General features: G+C 37.9%; 1 protein-coding gene across 4 annotated transcripts in view; it reads left to right on the top strand.

The window, feature by feature from the left end:
- LOC143145921 (uncharacterized) overlaps window positions 1-18,504 on the top strand; it is an 827,424-nt gene that overhangs the window by 614,725 nt on the left and 194,195 nt on the right. For all 4 annotated transcript variants that reach the window (XM_076309758.1, XM_076309757.1, XM_076309759.1 and 1 more), the window contains one exon: window positions 341-459. In XM_076309758.1, coding sequence (XP_076165873.1) covers window positions 341-459 — 119 coding nt within the window. The remainder of the gene's footprint in view (window positions 1-340; window positions 460-18,504) is intronic.

Genomic DNA, 18,504 nt, shown 5'->3' with positions numbered 1-18,504 from the left:
AAATGTAACAGAAGAATCATCATAAATTACATAATTTCTTGGCTCTTGAAAACTTTGTTCCAAAAAGAAATCTCTGACGAATTTCGACACAATTTTAACAAATCGCGAGAAATTGTATCAACCAAGTGCGTAACCGAACAGAAACCGAAGAATGGATAGACACCTGTAACGTTTAATTTTCAACGTTCCAATTAATAACTCGATTCGTTAATCTAAGCTCGTCTTTCGTTCCTCAACGACGGTTAACCCTTTGCACCGTCGGCTGACTACGCAAATAAGCCAACTGTCACGAGGCATCGTTGCGAAGACGCGCTGACATGCTGCACGGTTTCTGTCGCAGGTCTGCGGGAAGGTGTTCAACAACGCATCGGCGCTCACGAAGCACAAGCTGACGCACAGCGACGAGAGGAAATACGTGTGCACGATGTGCGGCAAGGCGTTCAAGCGGCAGGACCACTTGTGAGTATAGATACGCGATTCACCAACCCCTACTCCCGCCCCTTTTCCGCGTCGATTAGCGGAACCGTTGCCGTCGTGTTTCCGCTGCCGCCTGCGATTAACGAAAACGGCCGGGCACATTCTTTTCCACTTCTCCAACCGACCGAGAACTCCACCACGTTCGATCGCAAACACAATAATTCCCCACTGTCGAATGACCAGGAACAGGGAACGCGAAGCAATCAAAGTGAGGTACAGTTGGGAAATAGTGTCGTATAGTTGGTATTCAAACTGGCACAAACGTTGATCGAAGGATTTGAATTGTATTTGTGGTCTTTTGAGATACAGCAAGACGTATCTTCACCATTTTTTTTATTGCTAATACAATAATACTCTGCTGACTATCAGTTGAGTAGGAAGAGGTAGTGTGAAGTAATTAAAGTAAGTTGGGAAACAGTGTGGTATAGTTAGTATTCAAACGTGTACAAACACTGATCAGAGGATTTGAAATATTTATAGTTTTATCTCCACCATTTTTTCATTGCAAATACGATAATGCTCTGCTGACTATCAATTGACTAGAAACAGGGAGTGTGCAGCAATTAAAGTAAGTTAGAAAATAGCGTAGTGTAGTTGGTATTCAAACGAGCACAAACGTTGATCAGAGGATTTGAATTATATTTGTGGTCTTTTGAGATACAGCAAGACGTATCTTCACCATTTTTTTTATTGGTAATATAATACTGCTCTGCTGACTATCAGTTGATTAAGAACAGGGAGAAGTAACTTAGAAAATAGTGTGATGTATTTAGTATTCAAACGTGTACAAACGCTGATCAGAGGATTTGAAATATTTATAGTTTTCTAAAATACAGCAAGATGTATCTCCACCATTTTTTTATTGCTAAAACCATAATGCTGTGCTGACTATCAGTTGAGTAGGAAGAGGTAATGTGAAGTAATTAAAGTAAGTTAGGAAACAGTGTGGTATAGTTAGTATTCAAACGTGTACAAACGTTGATTAGGGATTTGAAATATTTGTGGTCCTTTAAAATACAGCAAGACATACCTCCACTGGATTTTTATTGCAAATACAATAATGCTCTGCTGACTATCAGTTGAGTAGAAAGAGGTAGTGTGAAGCAATTAAAGTAAGTTAGAAAATAGCGTAGTGTAGTTGGTATTCAAACGAGCACAAACGTTGATCAGAGGATTTGAAATATATGTAGTCTTTTAAAATACAACAAGACATACTTCCACCATGTTTTTTATTGCTAATACAATAATGCTCTGCTGACTATCAGTTTATTAAGAACAGGGAGAAGTAAGTTAGAAAATAGTGTGGTGTATTTAGTATTCAAACGAGCACAAACGTTGATCAGAGGACTTGAAATATTTGTAGTCCTTTAAAATACAGCAAGACGTATCTTCACCATTTTTTTTATTCCAAATATAATAATTCTCTGCTGACTGTCAATTCATAAGGAAGAGGGAATCTAATGCAATTAAAGTAAGTTTGAAAATAGTGTAATGTAGTTACTATTCAAACGAGCACAAACGTTGATCAGAGGATTTGAAATATTTGTTATTTTTTAAAATACAGAGAGGCCTTGATATTCCATTATATTCTTTTCAATAATTCTTTGACATACCTTTACGATACATAATACACACATATCCAAAGTGACACATGAAAAGCACAGCAAGTGAACACTTCCGAAAGTATGACAATGCAAAATAACGAGCTCGATCGCAAACGAACCAATTTAAAGAACCGAAGTTTTTCATCGGAATTAATTTTTCGCGAACGCAACCATACATTTTTTTTTTTTGCAACATTGATGACCGTAGCCGACATTCGGGCCAGTTAAACGACTATATCCACTTAGGTAGATCCGTGTCACCGGCAGGTAGAGAGGATTTTGTCGTTCCGATCGCGTCCATCCATTTTAATCGCCACATTTGCTTCCGCGGAAAGAATCGACTGGTTGAAAACGCTCGGGAACGCGCCGTTTTGTGTACACGGAATCATTCCCTCTCCCACTATAACAATAAATACCCTCGAACCGAGTGCCTTTAACTATACGTTCCAACTTCGATAATGCGCCGCTCGCTTCCAACGCGTAATCCCCCCGGTTCTGCATGTTCCACTTACATTCTCGAAATAAATTACACCGAAGGCGCATTAAGTGAGGATATCAGCCCCATGAAATCGTTTCGCCAGACCGAGAACAAAATACGCGTCTAATATCTTGAGCTACTTTACGAGTCTGTGAAGTTTCGTTAATTTCGTTCCCATTTGCACGTCGAATCTCGCGCTCAGGGCGCAATTCGTGACGCGCACAAGGGTGAACCAAAGGGACAGAGAGGGCACAGGGGGAATGGTTTTACGATGGCTCGTCGATGTTTCTCGAATCGACGTGTCTGACAAGGTTTCCAGCAGCTCGAAAATTCCGATTCCTACGAGTCCTTGAGAATACGTGGACCACGTGCGAGCACACAACAGTTTCCTTCTCTGGTGAAAATTCACCACGAAGGGACGAAACGTTTCACAGAAGATTCTTCCCTTTACAGTTTCCGCAATTCTTTCCTTTTAACGATTATTTTGACTCGATACCCTTTCCCATCTGGTAAAGCTGTCTTCTTCGCGGAGAAATAAAAATGGCGGACACGCTACAGATGGCTGTCTGGAATAGAATTCTCGTCGTGTAAAAATAGAAATTTTCGAACGGTAAATTGTCGAAAAATCGTGGAATCCAGATCGAACGATCTCTGGTCCAGTGCACGGGGGGTAGTTTCAAATTTCTAATTTGTAGAATCGTTGTAAAATCGTGAAATTTAGATCGATGGATCGTCCCGTGCACGAGAGAGTTTCAAATTTCTAATTTGCGAAACCATTGTAAAATCGTGGAATTTAGATCGATGGATCGTTCCACGCACCGGAGGGTTTCAAATTTCTCATTTGCGGAGCCATTGTAAAATTGTTGAATTTAAATCGATCGATTCGTTCCCTCGCGTCGGGGAGTTTTAAATTTCTAATTCGGCGAAACCATTGTAAAACTGTCGAATTGAAGGTTAATCTATGCATCGGAGAGTTTCAAATTTCTAATTTTTCGAGCACACCTGAATAGTTACTTGGGACGGTTGATGATTCATATCTGTAAGTATTCTTATAGTCCGAGCTAATGATTTTCGTGGAAGGCCATTTCCCTGACACTCTATCAGTCTTGCCACGTGTTTCAAACTCTTGCCAACATAAACACATTATTCGAGACATTCGGACATGCAGAAGCGTCCCTATTGTAAGACAGTGCTAAATGTATGATAAATGCTACCATAAATAATTATACAAATATCTAAGTGTCGTTAGAATATTATTTTGAGAACTTGAATTCTTGTTTCATTATCGTTTCTAGTAATTCTATCAAATTAATTTTAATTCTATTCAAAATTATCTTTGTCTTTTAAAGTTACTTCGGAGAAGCTAATTATTATGAAGTTGTTCTTGCAACCAACTGCAAAGACCAGGAACCAAATTAATATTAAATTCTATGGATTGTATATTATACCGATAGTTACTTGCTGAATTAATATCGAATCCTCCAATCTATCTAACATTCCTACAATACAATCATCAATTCATAAGGAACAAAAGAAATAACACAATTAACTTTTATTTCTGATTGTTCGAGTAGTATTGAATCTTCAAAGGAAATAATGTAGATGACTCTACCTGATCTGTAGAAAACTATGAAACAGAAGTAGTTAATTAAGAACTTGAGTAAGTAAATTTTAGAACAGTCGTACGTTTACACTGATAGATATTACAAAAAGAGAAACTTCAAGTACAGTGAAGCTCTTCGACACAATTGACTGACCAAGAATTCATCTATTTCTGATGCTCGACCCAAGAAGACATCTGAGAACAAAATTAATATTAAATGTTATGGATTGCATAGTATACCGATAGTTACTTGCTGAATTAATATCGAATGTGACAATTGGACGAATCTCAATCCTTCCCAATCCTCCCTGCAATTTGCTATAAATTATATCTAAATTTCGAGATTCTTAGGCCCAAGTTCGTCATCTCACCGAAGTCAAACCATAGTCATACGTCGCAAAACACCGCGATAAACTCGTTCGTGACACCCACCAAGCGTTGGATTCATCTTCCAAGTCCAAGGGGACTTACTTCGTGAAAGACCTTCTAACTTTCGGCTGTAAGAGTCGCGGACGACCCGAAAAATTGTCGAAGGTGGTCCTCTACGTTCGAACAATCAAACGAATGAGTAAGGGCGACGAAGACGAAGGGACCGGTAAGAAAAAAAGGACGAGAGCTGCGAAAAGGGAGAGGAGAGGGCGGTAGAATCGCGAAGTGACCCAGCGAGAAGTGAAGATTCAATTCTTCTCGGGAACGAGAAAAGAAATAAGAGGGAATCAATAGTGGCAGCAATGGTTGCTTCTGGTAGCCTTGGCCGGGCTTGTTGGCCAACCGAGAAGGTTAGACTTTGTATTTCCTTCGAAGACGGATCTATAAATCCTCCCTCCGCTTCTACGAAGCTTCCCCTGCCCCTGTTCGGGATTCGCCACGTAGCTCGACTACATTTCGAACGGACAGCAGTTTTCCTTTCTGCGACAGTTTCGTACCCTTGGTGTCACGTTCGATTCGGTGTCACGGTATTACTTGCGACTCGTTGAATGCTTTGTCAGGATCTCATTGATATCGCGTGGAACGGTGGTCCAGGCCCTTTGGACATTATTAAGACGGTTCTGTTGTACCTTGTTCCGATGAAGGTGAAACTGGCCCGCGAATTCATACGTGCATAGATTTTTCCTACGAACGATGCTTTTCGTAATCTGTCGCGACGATACGTGAAGCTTTTCGCGAATTTATACACAGAGGGGTGAAATTCGCGGCATGACCGAACAGGGGGTGATTCTTTGTATAAAAATTAAGGGAAAATGTCGAGTAAACTTTTTCCACACGAGGCTTCCTTTTCGTGAAAATTAATTTTATCGAATGTGTCAGTTATTAGGTACCATGTGTCTGATCATTGATTGTTGTTTCTACTTGCAATGGTGGTTGGGAATATTGACGATATTGTACTGTTTATTTTAACTGATTTTATTCAGGTGGAAGATTTGTAGGATAATTCTGTATCACTAATTGCAAACATTTATGCAAGTGGAAGAAGTGAGCTATGGTCAGACACCTTAGTCCAGGTGTACTCTTCCCATAAGAGAGCAGTTGATTTGAGATTGGATGACTATAATGGTCAAATATGTTTCGTTTAAATGAAATATTCAACACAATTATTTTTTGTAAATTGAATTGTATATTTTTGATATTCACGTGTAAAATAAAATTAAGCTTATTCTACTTCTTACGATCAAAATTATGTTTATGATCTACGAGAGAATTAATTATTGTGCGAATGAAATACATTCGATCAACACAATTATTTTCTATAATTGAATTATATATTTGGATATCCACGTGTAGAATAAAATTAAGCTCATTCTACTTCTTACGATTAAAATTATGTTTACGATCTACGAGAGAATTAATTATTGTGCGAATGAAATACATTCGATCGATTTGGTATAAATTATCGAACAATAATTGGAGAAATGACGTGTAACGAAAGAAAGTGATACTCCTCGTTGAAGTACGTATCAGATTTAAGGAAACTCTTTAAATGAAATATTCAACACAATTATTTTCTATGAATTGAATTGTATATTTTGTGTAGAATAAAATTAAGCTTATTCTACTTTTTACGATCAAAATTATGTTTACGATCTACGAGAGAATTAATTATTATACGAATGAAATACATTCGATCGATTTAAAATAAATTATCGAACAATGATTGGAGAAATGACGTGTAACGAAAGAAAGTGATACTCCTCGTTGAAATACGTATCAGATTTAAGGAAACTCTTTCATGAGAATTTTACTGAACGATACTTCCTCGCCTGGTTGGCCGGCTAAAGGCGTAATACACATTTCTTCGAGAGAGCAGAGAAAGAAAGGCATTAAAGAAACGTGAGCGGTATTGTAGAACTTTGAACGGGATCTCGTAAAATGGAAAATAGAATGTGATGATTGGAGCTCGAGTAATGCCCGGTACAATGATCGAACCCCGCCAAGAATAATTCCAAATGCGATTACAAAGCAGAATAAACGTCAATGTGGCTTTACGTTTCAGCGAGATTCCCAATTCTATTTGTAAAATAAACGTAGCGGGAACATTTTATGCGCCGCCATGGAAAAATTACGATTTTACGCGTCCATGGATTCCCACGTTCGCCGGTATCGTTAAATATTTGCACGGCTACGATAATTTCATTCGTTCGGTTTGTTCTTCGATTACTATTTACAAAATTTGGGAGAACGTTATAAAATCGGAGACTCGAAACGTAATTTTACAAAATTCCAATCGTCTTATGTATATCGTTCCTTAATTTACGTACAAGCACTTCGTTTTACTAATATCACAGTTGTGAATTTTCTTTCTTAATTTATACACAAGCACTTCTATTCCATTTGTATTTTATTTTTTAATTCATGCACAAGCACTTCTATTCCATTTGTATTTTATTTTTTAATTCATGCACAAGCACTTCTCTTCCATTTGTATTTTATTTTTTAATTTACACGCGAACTCTTCTATTCCACAAAGTAGTTTTCAAATCTTAACGTTTCCTTTCTTCGTCTCTGAATAGTAACATTTAACAGATTCGAAATGTAACGAGTGACGAAAAATCAGAATCGGGCAGAATTTCAACGGCTTCGAATTCTAAGCTAACAGAATGGACCGAGGCGAGCTTGCAAGCTTGTAATTGTGGCTGTAATCCGATGTAATCTGTACGTAAAATATTGAAAGCTTAAAATCATTCGAGCGATTCTGGCTGCCGTTTCAACTCGTAATCCTTACGAAGGACGATAAACAGATATTATTCAGAAATACCTAAGAGGATTATTACTGCTTGATAAATTATATCACGGTTCCACCGAAATAAAATATTAATCGCTTCGAAACAAACGGAAATTGCATATTATGGATCGGTGGAACCATATTCTGAAACACTCGGCTGTATCAATTTATCGTAACAATTCGATGTGAAAAACGCTAAAAAAAAATTAATAAATAAATAATCGAAAGAGCGATACCGAATTAACGAAACGAACGGTGAATTTGATATCGATTTTAAAAACGTAGCCACGCGAGGAAATATATCGCATCGCGTTTTAAGGTGGCCACTTCGATTTCGCTCGGGTAATAATTTAACAAAATATCGAGTCTCTGCGACGATTACCGTCGTTTCTTTATTGTCTACTCGAACGAAAACCTTTGTGATCCGTCGAGTTCGAAAATTTGTCTTTCCATTCGCATCGAAATCGCCGCAATCCTCTTTTGTGCCAGGTTCCCTCCGCTACGTGCAATGGATTCGGCTCGAGCGGCCAGTATTTCTCTTTTCCTCGACCTTTCTTCGACGTCACCTTCGTTTTATGTATATACGTATTTCACTCGATGGGGTCGGCCGACACTACGTTCAATGCGAGCTGACGAACAGCGCCAGGAATTACTTTCGTTTCATCTCTGGCTTCCCCGAGCCTTTTTTCAAATTCAATGTCCCTCCAATTGTTCCTTTTCGATTTCCTTTCGCAGCCCTGTCTGTCTTCGCTTCATCGACAAGAGGTTCTCCAGACTCTCTATCGTCGTATCTTCGATGAAGAGAGAAATCTTCGATGAAAATTTAACGAAGATTCGTTTGTTGCTATTGCCTTTCTCGAACACTTTTAAGTAAATAGAAGTGACCAATTTTGGTAGATAAGTTGAAAAATTACATTTTTAATACCGATAAAGAATCTTCTGTTTCCCTTTGCTTCATCTATGACTCTTCAAACTCTATCGTTGCATCTTTCAATGCAAATTTAACGAAGAGTCGTTTGTTGTTATTGCTTTTTTCGAACACTTTTAAGTAAATAGGAGAAGTGACCAATTTTAGTAGATAAGTTGAAAAATTAAATTTTTAATACTGATCAAGTATTTATTACTGAAAATCTTCTGTTGCCCTTTGCTTCATCGATGACTCTTCAAACTCTATCGTTGCATCTTGCAATGAAAATTTAACGAAAAATCGTTTGTTGCTATTGCCTTTCTCGAACACTTTTAAGTAAATAGGAGAAGTGACCAATTTTGGTAGATAAGTTGAAAAATTAAATTTTTAATACTGATCAAGTATTTATTACTGAAAATCTTCTGTTTCCCTTTGCTTCATCGATGACTCTTCAGACTCTATCGTTGCATCTTTTAATGCAAATTTAACGAAGAATAGTTTGTTGCTATTTCCTGTTACGAACATTTGTAAATAAGTAAGGAACGTTAACAATATCGGTGGAAACGTTGAGAAATAAAATTTTCAACACGGTTATACAATTCCCGGTTTAATAATTAGCAATTTTTTGTCCGAAAGTAACATTTTAATCCGGTTAAGAAAATTCACAAGTTTTTAAATGTCTGCGTTAAAAAATCTTCCACTGTCCTCCAGTAACCAGTTTCCCGAGGCTTACAAAATTTCAAAGCATTTAAAATTCTACACAAAATACTCGAGGAAGTACGCACTGGAGGTGATTCTTCCATTTTAATTACCAAAAGAGCAGCAAATTAGAATTCACGTTTCCGGAAGAGTACGTACAATTTTTCCGTTTTCAATTTTCGGAAAATGTTGAGACACCCGTATCGCGGAAAAGCATAAATATGTCATAAACTTTGTCTTGTCGCAGAGACATTGTTTCAAATCACTCTCGGTAGTAGAAAATCAAAGTTTCGAAGTTTTTTGAAACGTTTCAAAGTTTCGTAGTTTTTTGAAACGTTTCAAAGTTTCGAATTTTTTTTTGCAACCGTTTCAAAGTTTCCCGATAACGAATGTATTACAACACACGCCGATGAATTCCGACAAGTCGGTGGAATTAAATAAATTTCTTACTTAATTGCCAGAAAAATGAACTAAACCTCGTCGACTCTAATTCGCGCGGATCTTTTTCGATAAAATCGCGGAAAATTGAAATATCCGAGGTCGGGGAGAATGTACAGGTAATTAAATAAACGAGTTTGTTTATTCCGTCGAATAAAGTGCACCGACGTAAAAATCCAAGAAATCAGCAACTCCGTTATTTATTCTCTTTTACCTCCGTCTGCGTAGACTCATTAGTCCGATATTTAGTGTAATTCTTTTTACAAACTTTTCCAGTGGCAGAAATATTGAAAGATCGTTGACGATTGTTCCACTTAAAAAAAAAAAACCCGGTTACATTGTTCGACCAATCCACGTTATTCGATCGATTCGATTATTTACGATGAACACGACAGGTACGAGTATTTTCTAAATAATTTTTTCCAAGGATCCAAGAGAAGACGTACTTACAAACAACGTTCCTTTGTCCAAGCGAGTATTCCATTTGGCTTGTGTCCATAAAATTTCTTGGTCGGTTACTTGGAAACTCGTTTTCAAGAAAGCATATGCCGGGATTCGAGTAAACGATGTGGACGACTTTATCCGATCAGCGAAAAAGTCCTTGGCCTGTTTCCTGTTTTTATTGAAATCCTTTTAACCTCGGATACCTCGAAGAGACGGGACTTAAGTATCTAACTCTGTATGTACTGCGGACCGTAGTCGTAAAGAATTGTGTTTTCTTCCCGAATCCTTTTAAACTTCACCGCTGTATTGCGACTTCGCAATTCCAGCTTAAAAATAGCGGAAAGTGAACTCGGCGATAACGCTGGCAATTGTATTTTTACCAACAAACTCATCGTCGAGCGTAACAATTATATTTACAAAACGCGATTATTCCGCATTCCTTTTCACTTTTTATTGCACACAATTCACCGGAATCGAATTATAACAATTACCGTGAAATGTTTGCTCGCAGCTTCTCGAAGGTGTATTTATTATAATTTATTATATAATTCCTTAAATTTCCCTGTTACGTGTTCGAATTCGTTTAAGTTTGTCTCCGTAATTGTTGTTCAACGAATTGAAAAATTTCGTTCGAAGAACCCTTATTTCGAACACGTGGACACTTTTCGTATACAGAAACACGGGTTTCGTTTTTTCAAGTATTCTTCGTTTGAACAAATTTTTTAATTCACGACGAATTCACCGATTTTTGTTCACCGAGTGTCATTAAATTCAATGGACGAAGAGAATTGCACGTTATTAATATAAACGGCCCCTTTTTCCATTCATCGTGGCCCATTACGCACGAAAGCAAGGAATAATTGGTCTTTGAGATTCTTACTGTAAATTCTGCATGAAGTTTAATTTGTGCTCATGGAGCTGAAAATTCTTATAAGTTCAGTTCACCAAAGGGAAAAAAATTGCATCTTACGGCATAGTCGGCCGCCTTACGTTTGCCATTTTAGAGAATGTTTTATGTAACGAATGTAATAACTGTCGTCTTTGAAATACTTCTTTGAAGTTCCTTACCTTTTTAGTATTTAGTAAAGAATTCCCTTCGAGCGGCAGGATGATAAGAGGCTCTGTTATATGAAAAAAGTCCAACAACTGATTGAGAGACGAAACGAGGCATCTCTGGCTTCGCGTGCGATTTTCAGGGCATTTTGCAAATTGCATTTGTTACGTACACTTGTATCATTCCGTTACTCGAATCGTATAAAATTCCAAAATTTCTGACCATTGTATCAATGCACCCTTTTGTTAAAATCTCGGAAAAGGCGATCACTGTAGACGATCTAGAATTTTACAAATTTTATTATCCGTATTAAGTGAATCAACATTTACAACATTTTCGAAAAATATCTGCTGGTAAAAGTTTACCGAAAACTTTCTAAATTTACCTTCTTCTTAGAATCTCAAATTTTTGCAAACATTTTGCATGGATTTTAAACACACGGTGTAATTCGTAAAAAAAAATTGAATACTAAGAATAATGTATTCCTCGTTAATGAAATTTCGCGCGAAAATAAATTCTAATTTTATGGAATAGCTCGGAGTACTTTTCGGTTTAATTCCGCCTAGAATAAACGCAGTTACCGGGTAGTTTTTCTTATCGTTACTCGCAATAATAAAAACGAAACTTTCCTCGTTTCTCTCTTCATCGCACGAGTAATTAATATTGGACGATGAATGGTAAATTCGGTAGAAACGTATTCCTTCTTGCAAATTTGACGGGAACTCGTGCATCTTTGTTGTCTCGAAACTTCTTAAATTACAGAAGGTTCGTTATTTCTCGTAACAATTGTAATCTGATACCGAAAGCTCGTTAATCGGAAGCTTTCTGTCCACTATGTTTCAAATAATTAAGGCTGAAATTTCATACAGAATCGAAGGAATATATGTTCCAGGCTTTGTTTACAAATAACGATCACGTTTTCTTTTCCTGTTTGGGGGATAGATCGCCTTTGCGTCGGTGTGTTTATCTTTGAAAGAACGAACGAACTTACGGAAGCTCTGTTTTCAGTTAGTAAGGTGATTAATTCATTTGTACCTTCTCGTGGCCATTGAAACCATTCGTGACGTTTCCATGGAACTGGAATTCCAAGGTAACGGAGAACCTGTTACGATAGGTATCTTCGGATAAACATGATTAAGAGTGTGATCCATCGATCGGGAGAAGTTTGACGGTTGATCGGGAAACAAAACTAACGCCCCATGATCGAGCGTAATTTAATTCTGTTTGTACGAAGCGATGAGTGTCGAATTACAACCCCGGTCGGTTATTTTATTTTCGCCATTATATAATTGGCAGAGAAGACAAGTTTTTCACCGGGTTGGTCGTTTGTATTCAACGACACTTTTATTAAAAGTTTCGTAAATAACTTTTCAATTAATTTCTCACGTTGCAACACCGAATTTATTTACCGAAAAGTTCCATTTATTCGTACGCTGTTTGGGAAAATTTGTAAATTCGGTACACTGTACAAAAAAATAATAATATTTTCACGCAATGTTTCAAAATACGTGGCACACTCTAAAAGAAAGCTAAAAGATAAATAAAGAATGTATTTACGAAAAATTTAGATCAAATTTAAGGAAAGTTTCAACGTATCCATGAAAAAATCGATTCTCGTTGTAAATTTCTATCACGTGCAACGTAAGAGAGTAACAATTCATCGGAGAGTATTTTTCAATCGATTTGCAACAATATCCCCCACAAATCTTTTCAATCGTCCACTTTCTACGATTTTATTGTTGTATTTCTTTCTCGTGTTTTCGCTTTCTTGTTCAATGAACGTAAAAACGCAAAACGGAAAAAAAATGGTTTCATAATGGAAAGACGAATCCTTTATTTTTATTACAGGTCACGAGCCACTATTTTCTCCTGCTTCGTTTCTTCTGTATTCTTAGCGAGCGACACGGTTTCCCGTGAATTTCTCGGGTTCTTACTATCAAAAAAAAATAAAAATAAAAAAAAAGGACAACAAAAATTCCAAACAGGCTTCGCCCGGTTCGACTTTAGGCAACGGTGGAGCAGAGAGGAAAGAAAAAGTCCCAGAGTACTTAACCTGTTTCCTGTTATCTCTTGAAAGCCTCTTATTCCGCGGACGCCACATAGAATTTGCACGGAATTCGTTGTTCCACGCAGGAGTAATTAAGCAGACAAAAGAAAATACAAAAAAAAGAAAAAAAAAAAACGAAGGAACGAAAGAAAGAAAGAAAAAAAAAAACGACAACATCGAAGGGGCTTCCTTTCTCGGCAGTAAGCTGAGTTGCCGCAATTATTATCTCTTTGCACATTTTTTATTGTCTGGAATATTCATTGCCGCTCTGTTGCCCTTTAACGGAAAGAATTCGTGGCGAAAGCAGCCCATTGTAAATCTTCCACCCGTGCGTTTCAAAGTTACCGAAGCCAGAATTGGCTGAATTAACCAACAATAAGCCACGACCCTTATACTTAGACATTTAGAAAAACATTTTTTCCCCGGTATTCGAATTTCCTTGAATAATTGTACGGTTGTTCGGTTACGAGGTCGAGACCCAGATAAAGTGCAGTGTAATTTCATTTGTAACTTATTACGAATAAAAGGAACATTATATTCAGTAATCGTTATATTCAGTTATATTCAGATTCTTTTAGAATATAGTAATTCTACAAGCTTTCGAATTAATAAAATTCTTCGTTCTTGGTAGTTTCTCCACGGAATATTGAACAATGGTGTTCGGAGCAGAGAAACTAATTTGTTCGCGTCACATTTCTAGATTTTGATTGGTAAAAATATTCTTCGCTAAGGAAATGTTACAGAAAGAAATCTTCTATCCATTCGATTTCTTAAATTTTGTTAAAACGAAGGAGAATCGTGCAGAATTGTTTCTTTTAATTTGATGTTTTATAGTCGAGGTTATTCGCAAACAAATTGTACTCGATTCGATTCCATTTCGTCTCAAGTATCGAGTAGACTCGAGCGTTACTCACTTGTTCTATATCACGTGAGAATTCTCTTATATGAACACTTCTCTCTCCCAATTAGTTCATATAACCGAGATCCCACCGTATCTCGATATTATTACACATTACCAGCATTCGTGTCCTATTTACGAGACTCGTTGCGAACGAAATTCTTCTATCGTGAAAAAATAACAGTGTCAAATAAATGAATTCAAATTAAATAAAAAAAAAGAACAGGAATTCAACGTATCAATGAAGCAAAATAATCGAAAACCGAAAATGAGATAAAAGAGAACAGTCTAGGAATAATGAATAAAATTATTATCGCGTCTCGATATCATTAGGCATTATCAGCTACCGTGTACTATTATTTACAAGACACATTGGGAAACGAATTGTCCCCAAGGAAGAAATATATCATTAATGTATCAATCGCTAAATACATAAAAAAAAAAAATATGAAAAATGAACCTCGATTTCGCGAAAACGATAAAACAGGTTCTCGATGAGTCAACTTTATCCATGAGTAACGAAGATGTTCGTGTGCGAACGAAACTGCTCTAAAAAACCGATATTATCACATCTCGATATCATTACGCATTACCAGCTACCGTTTACTATTTTTTACAAGACACATTGGAAAATGAATTGTCCCCAAGGAAGAAATTAAATGCATAAAAACAAAAAAGAAAAATATAGAAAATGAACCTTGATTTCCTGAAGACGATAATTCAGGTACTCGAAGAGTCGACTTTATCCACGAGTAACGAAGATGTTCGTGTTCGAACGAAACTGCTCTAAAAAACCGATATTATCGCATCTCGATATCATTACGCATTATCAGCTACCGTTTACTATTTTTTACAAGACACATTGGAAAATGAATTGTCCCCAAGGAAGAAATTAAATGCATAAAAACAAAACAGAAAAATATGGAAAATGAACCTCGATTTCACGAAGACGATAATCCAGATACTTGACGAGTCGACTTTACCCACGAGTAACGAAGACGTTCGCGTTCAAACGTTCCGCGAAACTGCTCTAAAAAACCAATATCGTGCGTGAAAACCGGGCAATTGTCAAATCGATCGAAAAGTTCGTGGATTGTCCCGTTGGAAAGAATGCAACCCTCCACGGAACGGAACGATCGTCCACAGTGGCGCGAAATGAAATCGAAGGCACGGTTAACAATACGGGACGCTAACTCGATCGACGTGAAACAAATTAATACGCAGTCACGAACGACGGAAGCGTCGCCAACGACAGGGACACAACTCCCCTGCCCCGTCGCGGTGCCCCTCGCGCCCACCCCTAGTTTTATCGAAGAAAGACGTTCCCGGTGCCCGATGAATGGGGGCTGGGGCGTTTAATTGAAATCGAAAAAAAGACGCCCGAAGCGCAACATCCTGTTCCGATCCCCCCCGAAGAACCCGACCGAGGAGAGACTCTTTTGATTCAACCGGTACCCTCCTCCACCTCCCACCCCCTACCCCCGTTTCTCTTATGTCCATCGTTCCTTTAGCCTTCACCCCTTTTCTTGCGCGGCTCTCTCGACGAGAGAGCTGGCCGCCATTGTACGTTCCACGGCGTATCTCTGTTATCGAAGTAAATCCACGTAGTCCGTACCACCTCCCCTTGCCCCACCATCGCTACCACCACCGCCCTCTTCGCCTTCTTCCCCCTCCACGGAGGTTCGAACGACGACGACGACGACGACGACGACGCTTCTCGAAATAAGGAAGGACGAAAGGAAGCGCTTATACCTCGAGAGGTATTCTCTTCGAGGGCTCTTCGAGAGCTTGGCTGTACCTATATGTATCTATATATATATATATATATATATATATATATTGGTATATATATATACACACAGGGGTGTGCAGAGGGGGAGGGGGTAGACGGTCGCGTCTCTTCGTCCAAAAGGGATTTGCGACAACTTCGGGACAGAGACGGAGGGACTCGAGGGGTTGGAGAAGGAGTGCTTGGGGGATGGTAGTGGAGGTTGGGTGGGGGGGGGGGGGGGTCAGAGGATTCAGAAAGAGTCGTTGGCGATGCAGCCAGCGGGGGAGCTCGGTCGTTTCTTCGGTCTTCCGCTTGTAAAGAGGGCTTGCTTTCCCACCTCGATATCGCCGATACCCTCTTTGTTCTCGGGGCTTCCTTCTCGTCCTCCTCGCATTAAGGACGCTCTGACCCTGTGAAATGAAAGAAAATAGAGTGGGGTGACCCCTCCCCCCTACCACTCCCTAGAAACCCTTACCCCCGTACCCAACGCTCGGTCTTCTTGCACCGAGACTCCTTTTGCAACGACGGGGCTCCCGCGACCTGGGAAATTAATGGAGAGTTGATAATTGGTGAGAATTTAATCTTGGACTTTGACGGGGTGGGGGTTGGGGTGGGGGTTGGGGTGGAGGGAGGGGTAAACGGGAACGAAGAAGAAACGTTCGCGCGGAAAATTCGCTGCGAGGCGGCCCGATGTCTGTGAAATTTTTCATTGGACGATTTAACCCCGTAGGGTCACTGGGACGATGAGCGACGAACAGACATTTTAAATTGCTTCCCCTTTTGTTTTGACTCGAGGGGTGTCTCGTTTTGAACGGGTGATGCTACCCGGTTCCGATGCGTAGTTGCCAACGACGCACGAGATTGATGTTCTAGCGTATCCGCGGTGGGAATTTTTATAATTTTTGTGGTTTAGCGAAAATTTGAATAAATACGATTTATAGGGGAGGTGCACTGTGACACTGAGGAGGATGCGTTTTAATTAGATGGAATTGATTATAGTGACAGTGACCGGGACTAGTGACTATTATAATTGCAATTGAAGTTTGTGTTCACAATTATTGTAATTTAATATCTTGAAATGCGTTTTAATTAGTTAGAATAGATTATAGTGACACTGACCGGGACTAGTGACTATTATAATTGCACTGATGTTTGTGTTCGTAGGTTGTGTTCACAAGTATTGTAATTTAATATCTTGAAATGCGTTTTAATTAGTTAGAATAAATTATAGTGACAGTGGTCAAGACTAGTGACTATTATAATTGCATTGAAACTTGTATTCGTAGGTTGAGTTTACAATTATTGTAATTTGACGTCTTGAAATACGTTTTAATTAGTTAGAATAGATTATAGTAACAGTTACCGAGACTAGTGACTATTATATAATAATTGCATTGAAGTTTGTATTCGTAGGTCGTGTTCACAATTATTGTAATTTAATATCTTGAAATGCGTTTTAACTAGTTAGAATAGATTATAGTGACAGTAACCAAGACTAGTGACTATTATAATTGCACTGAAATTTGTATTCGTAGATTGCGTTCACAGTTATTGTAATTTGACTTCTTACAAATCGAAATTTTAATTCTTCAACCCTTGAAATACAACGATTCGTTTCGTTCGAATTTATTAACCGACGAGAACAAATTTTGTATAAATATGTGCACTTGATATTCCACGCGTTAAATTTTCATCCAAGAAATACCCTTTAAAGGAAGGTCGAGAATTTTTTGTAAAAATTTGCTGTTCCCTTCGCTGTTTTCTTCTCGCTTCGTATGCAAACCATATTTTGCATATAAGAACGCTCGATTTGAGCGGTTAAATTTTTGATGCCGACGAGAAAATAAAACGAGCGTGAATTTTTCTTTCGTAACGTCCAGCAGTCTGAATTTCCTTGCTGAAAAATCGGTTTTGAAAAAGATCAGTCCGGATCGTTACTAGAACTGAATCGATGCGGTCGATTCCATTCCGGCAATGTATATTTGGAGCAGTTCTTTAAAGGATACATCACCATTAAAAGAAAAAAGGAACCGAGAAATTCTCGTTCCTTTGTTTCTCTTTTAACAACGAAGCTTTCTTTTCTCGCTTCGACGTCTTCAATGCGGTCTTTGTTTGTGCCATTTTCCTCCTCCTTCTCCTCCTCCTCCTCCTTCTCCTCTGCCATCGCTGCGTTAAAAACGCTTTGTTGCGGATTCAAGGAGAGAGAGTAAGTGAAATGAAAGAAATTAGAAAGGTATATCTTCCATTCTCGACGTTCTTACCATTTACCTACAAATTCTGAGGTCGAGGAAAGTTTATCGATAATAAATCTCGGTTAAGAATTTAAAATTCATTAACAAACCTTAAAGCGTAATAATATCTTCTGCAACATCGAACAGACGTATAAATTCACGGAATATAGGTTCTGTTTTAACTCTGGGTAAAGACGTTGTAAAATATATTGCAATAAGTATCGAAGTCATTAACGAAGAATGGAATGGAATTTAAAAATTCATGGAAGCAACATACATGAATAAACTCATAGATAATTTCAATTTCACCAACAAAACTTACACATTTAACAATTTTACTGACAGGTTACATATTATCCAAAACAGATCTGTTTTATTTATAAAAAATTACAGAACTCAATGGATAGTCGAGTGTATACAATTAATATTTGTTATCTTAACTATATATTTATATTTTTTAACTGTATATTTATATCTCGAATAAATGAATCCATTATATTCTTTAATTTGAATTTTAGGAACATGGAAAAAATAGAAATTTATTCTTGAATTAAACTTAACGTAGAACATTTAGTAATTGTGCTCAAATACAATAAGAAATACAACTATTCACAAAAATTTATTTACACTTAT

Source organism: Ptiloglossa arizonensis, chromosome 4 (genome assembly GCF_051014685.1).
Source record: "Ptiloglossa arizonensis isolate GNS036 chromosome 4, iyPtiAriz1_principal, whole genome shotgun sequence".
NCBI lineage: Eukaryota > Metazoa > Arthropoda > Insecta > Hymenoptera > Colletidae > Ptiloglossa > Ptiloglossa arizonensis.
Note: the sequence above shows the minus strand (reverse complement) of the source record. Positions and strands in the feature narration are given on the sequence as shown.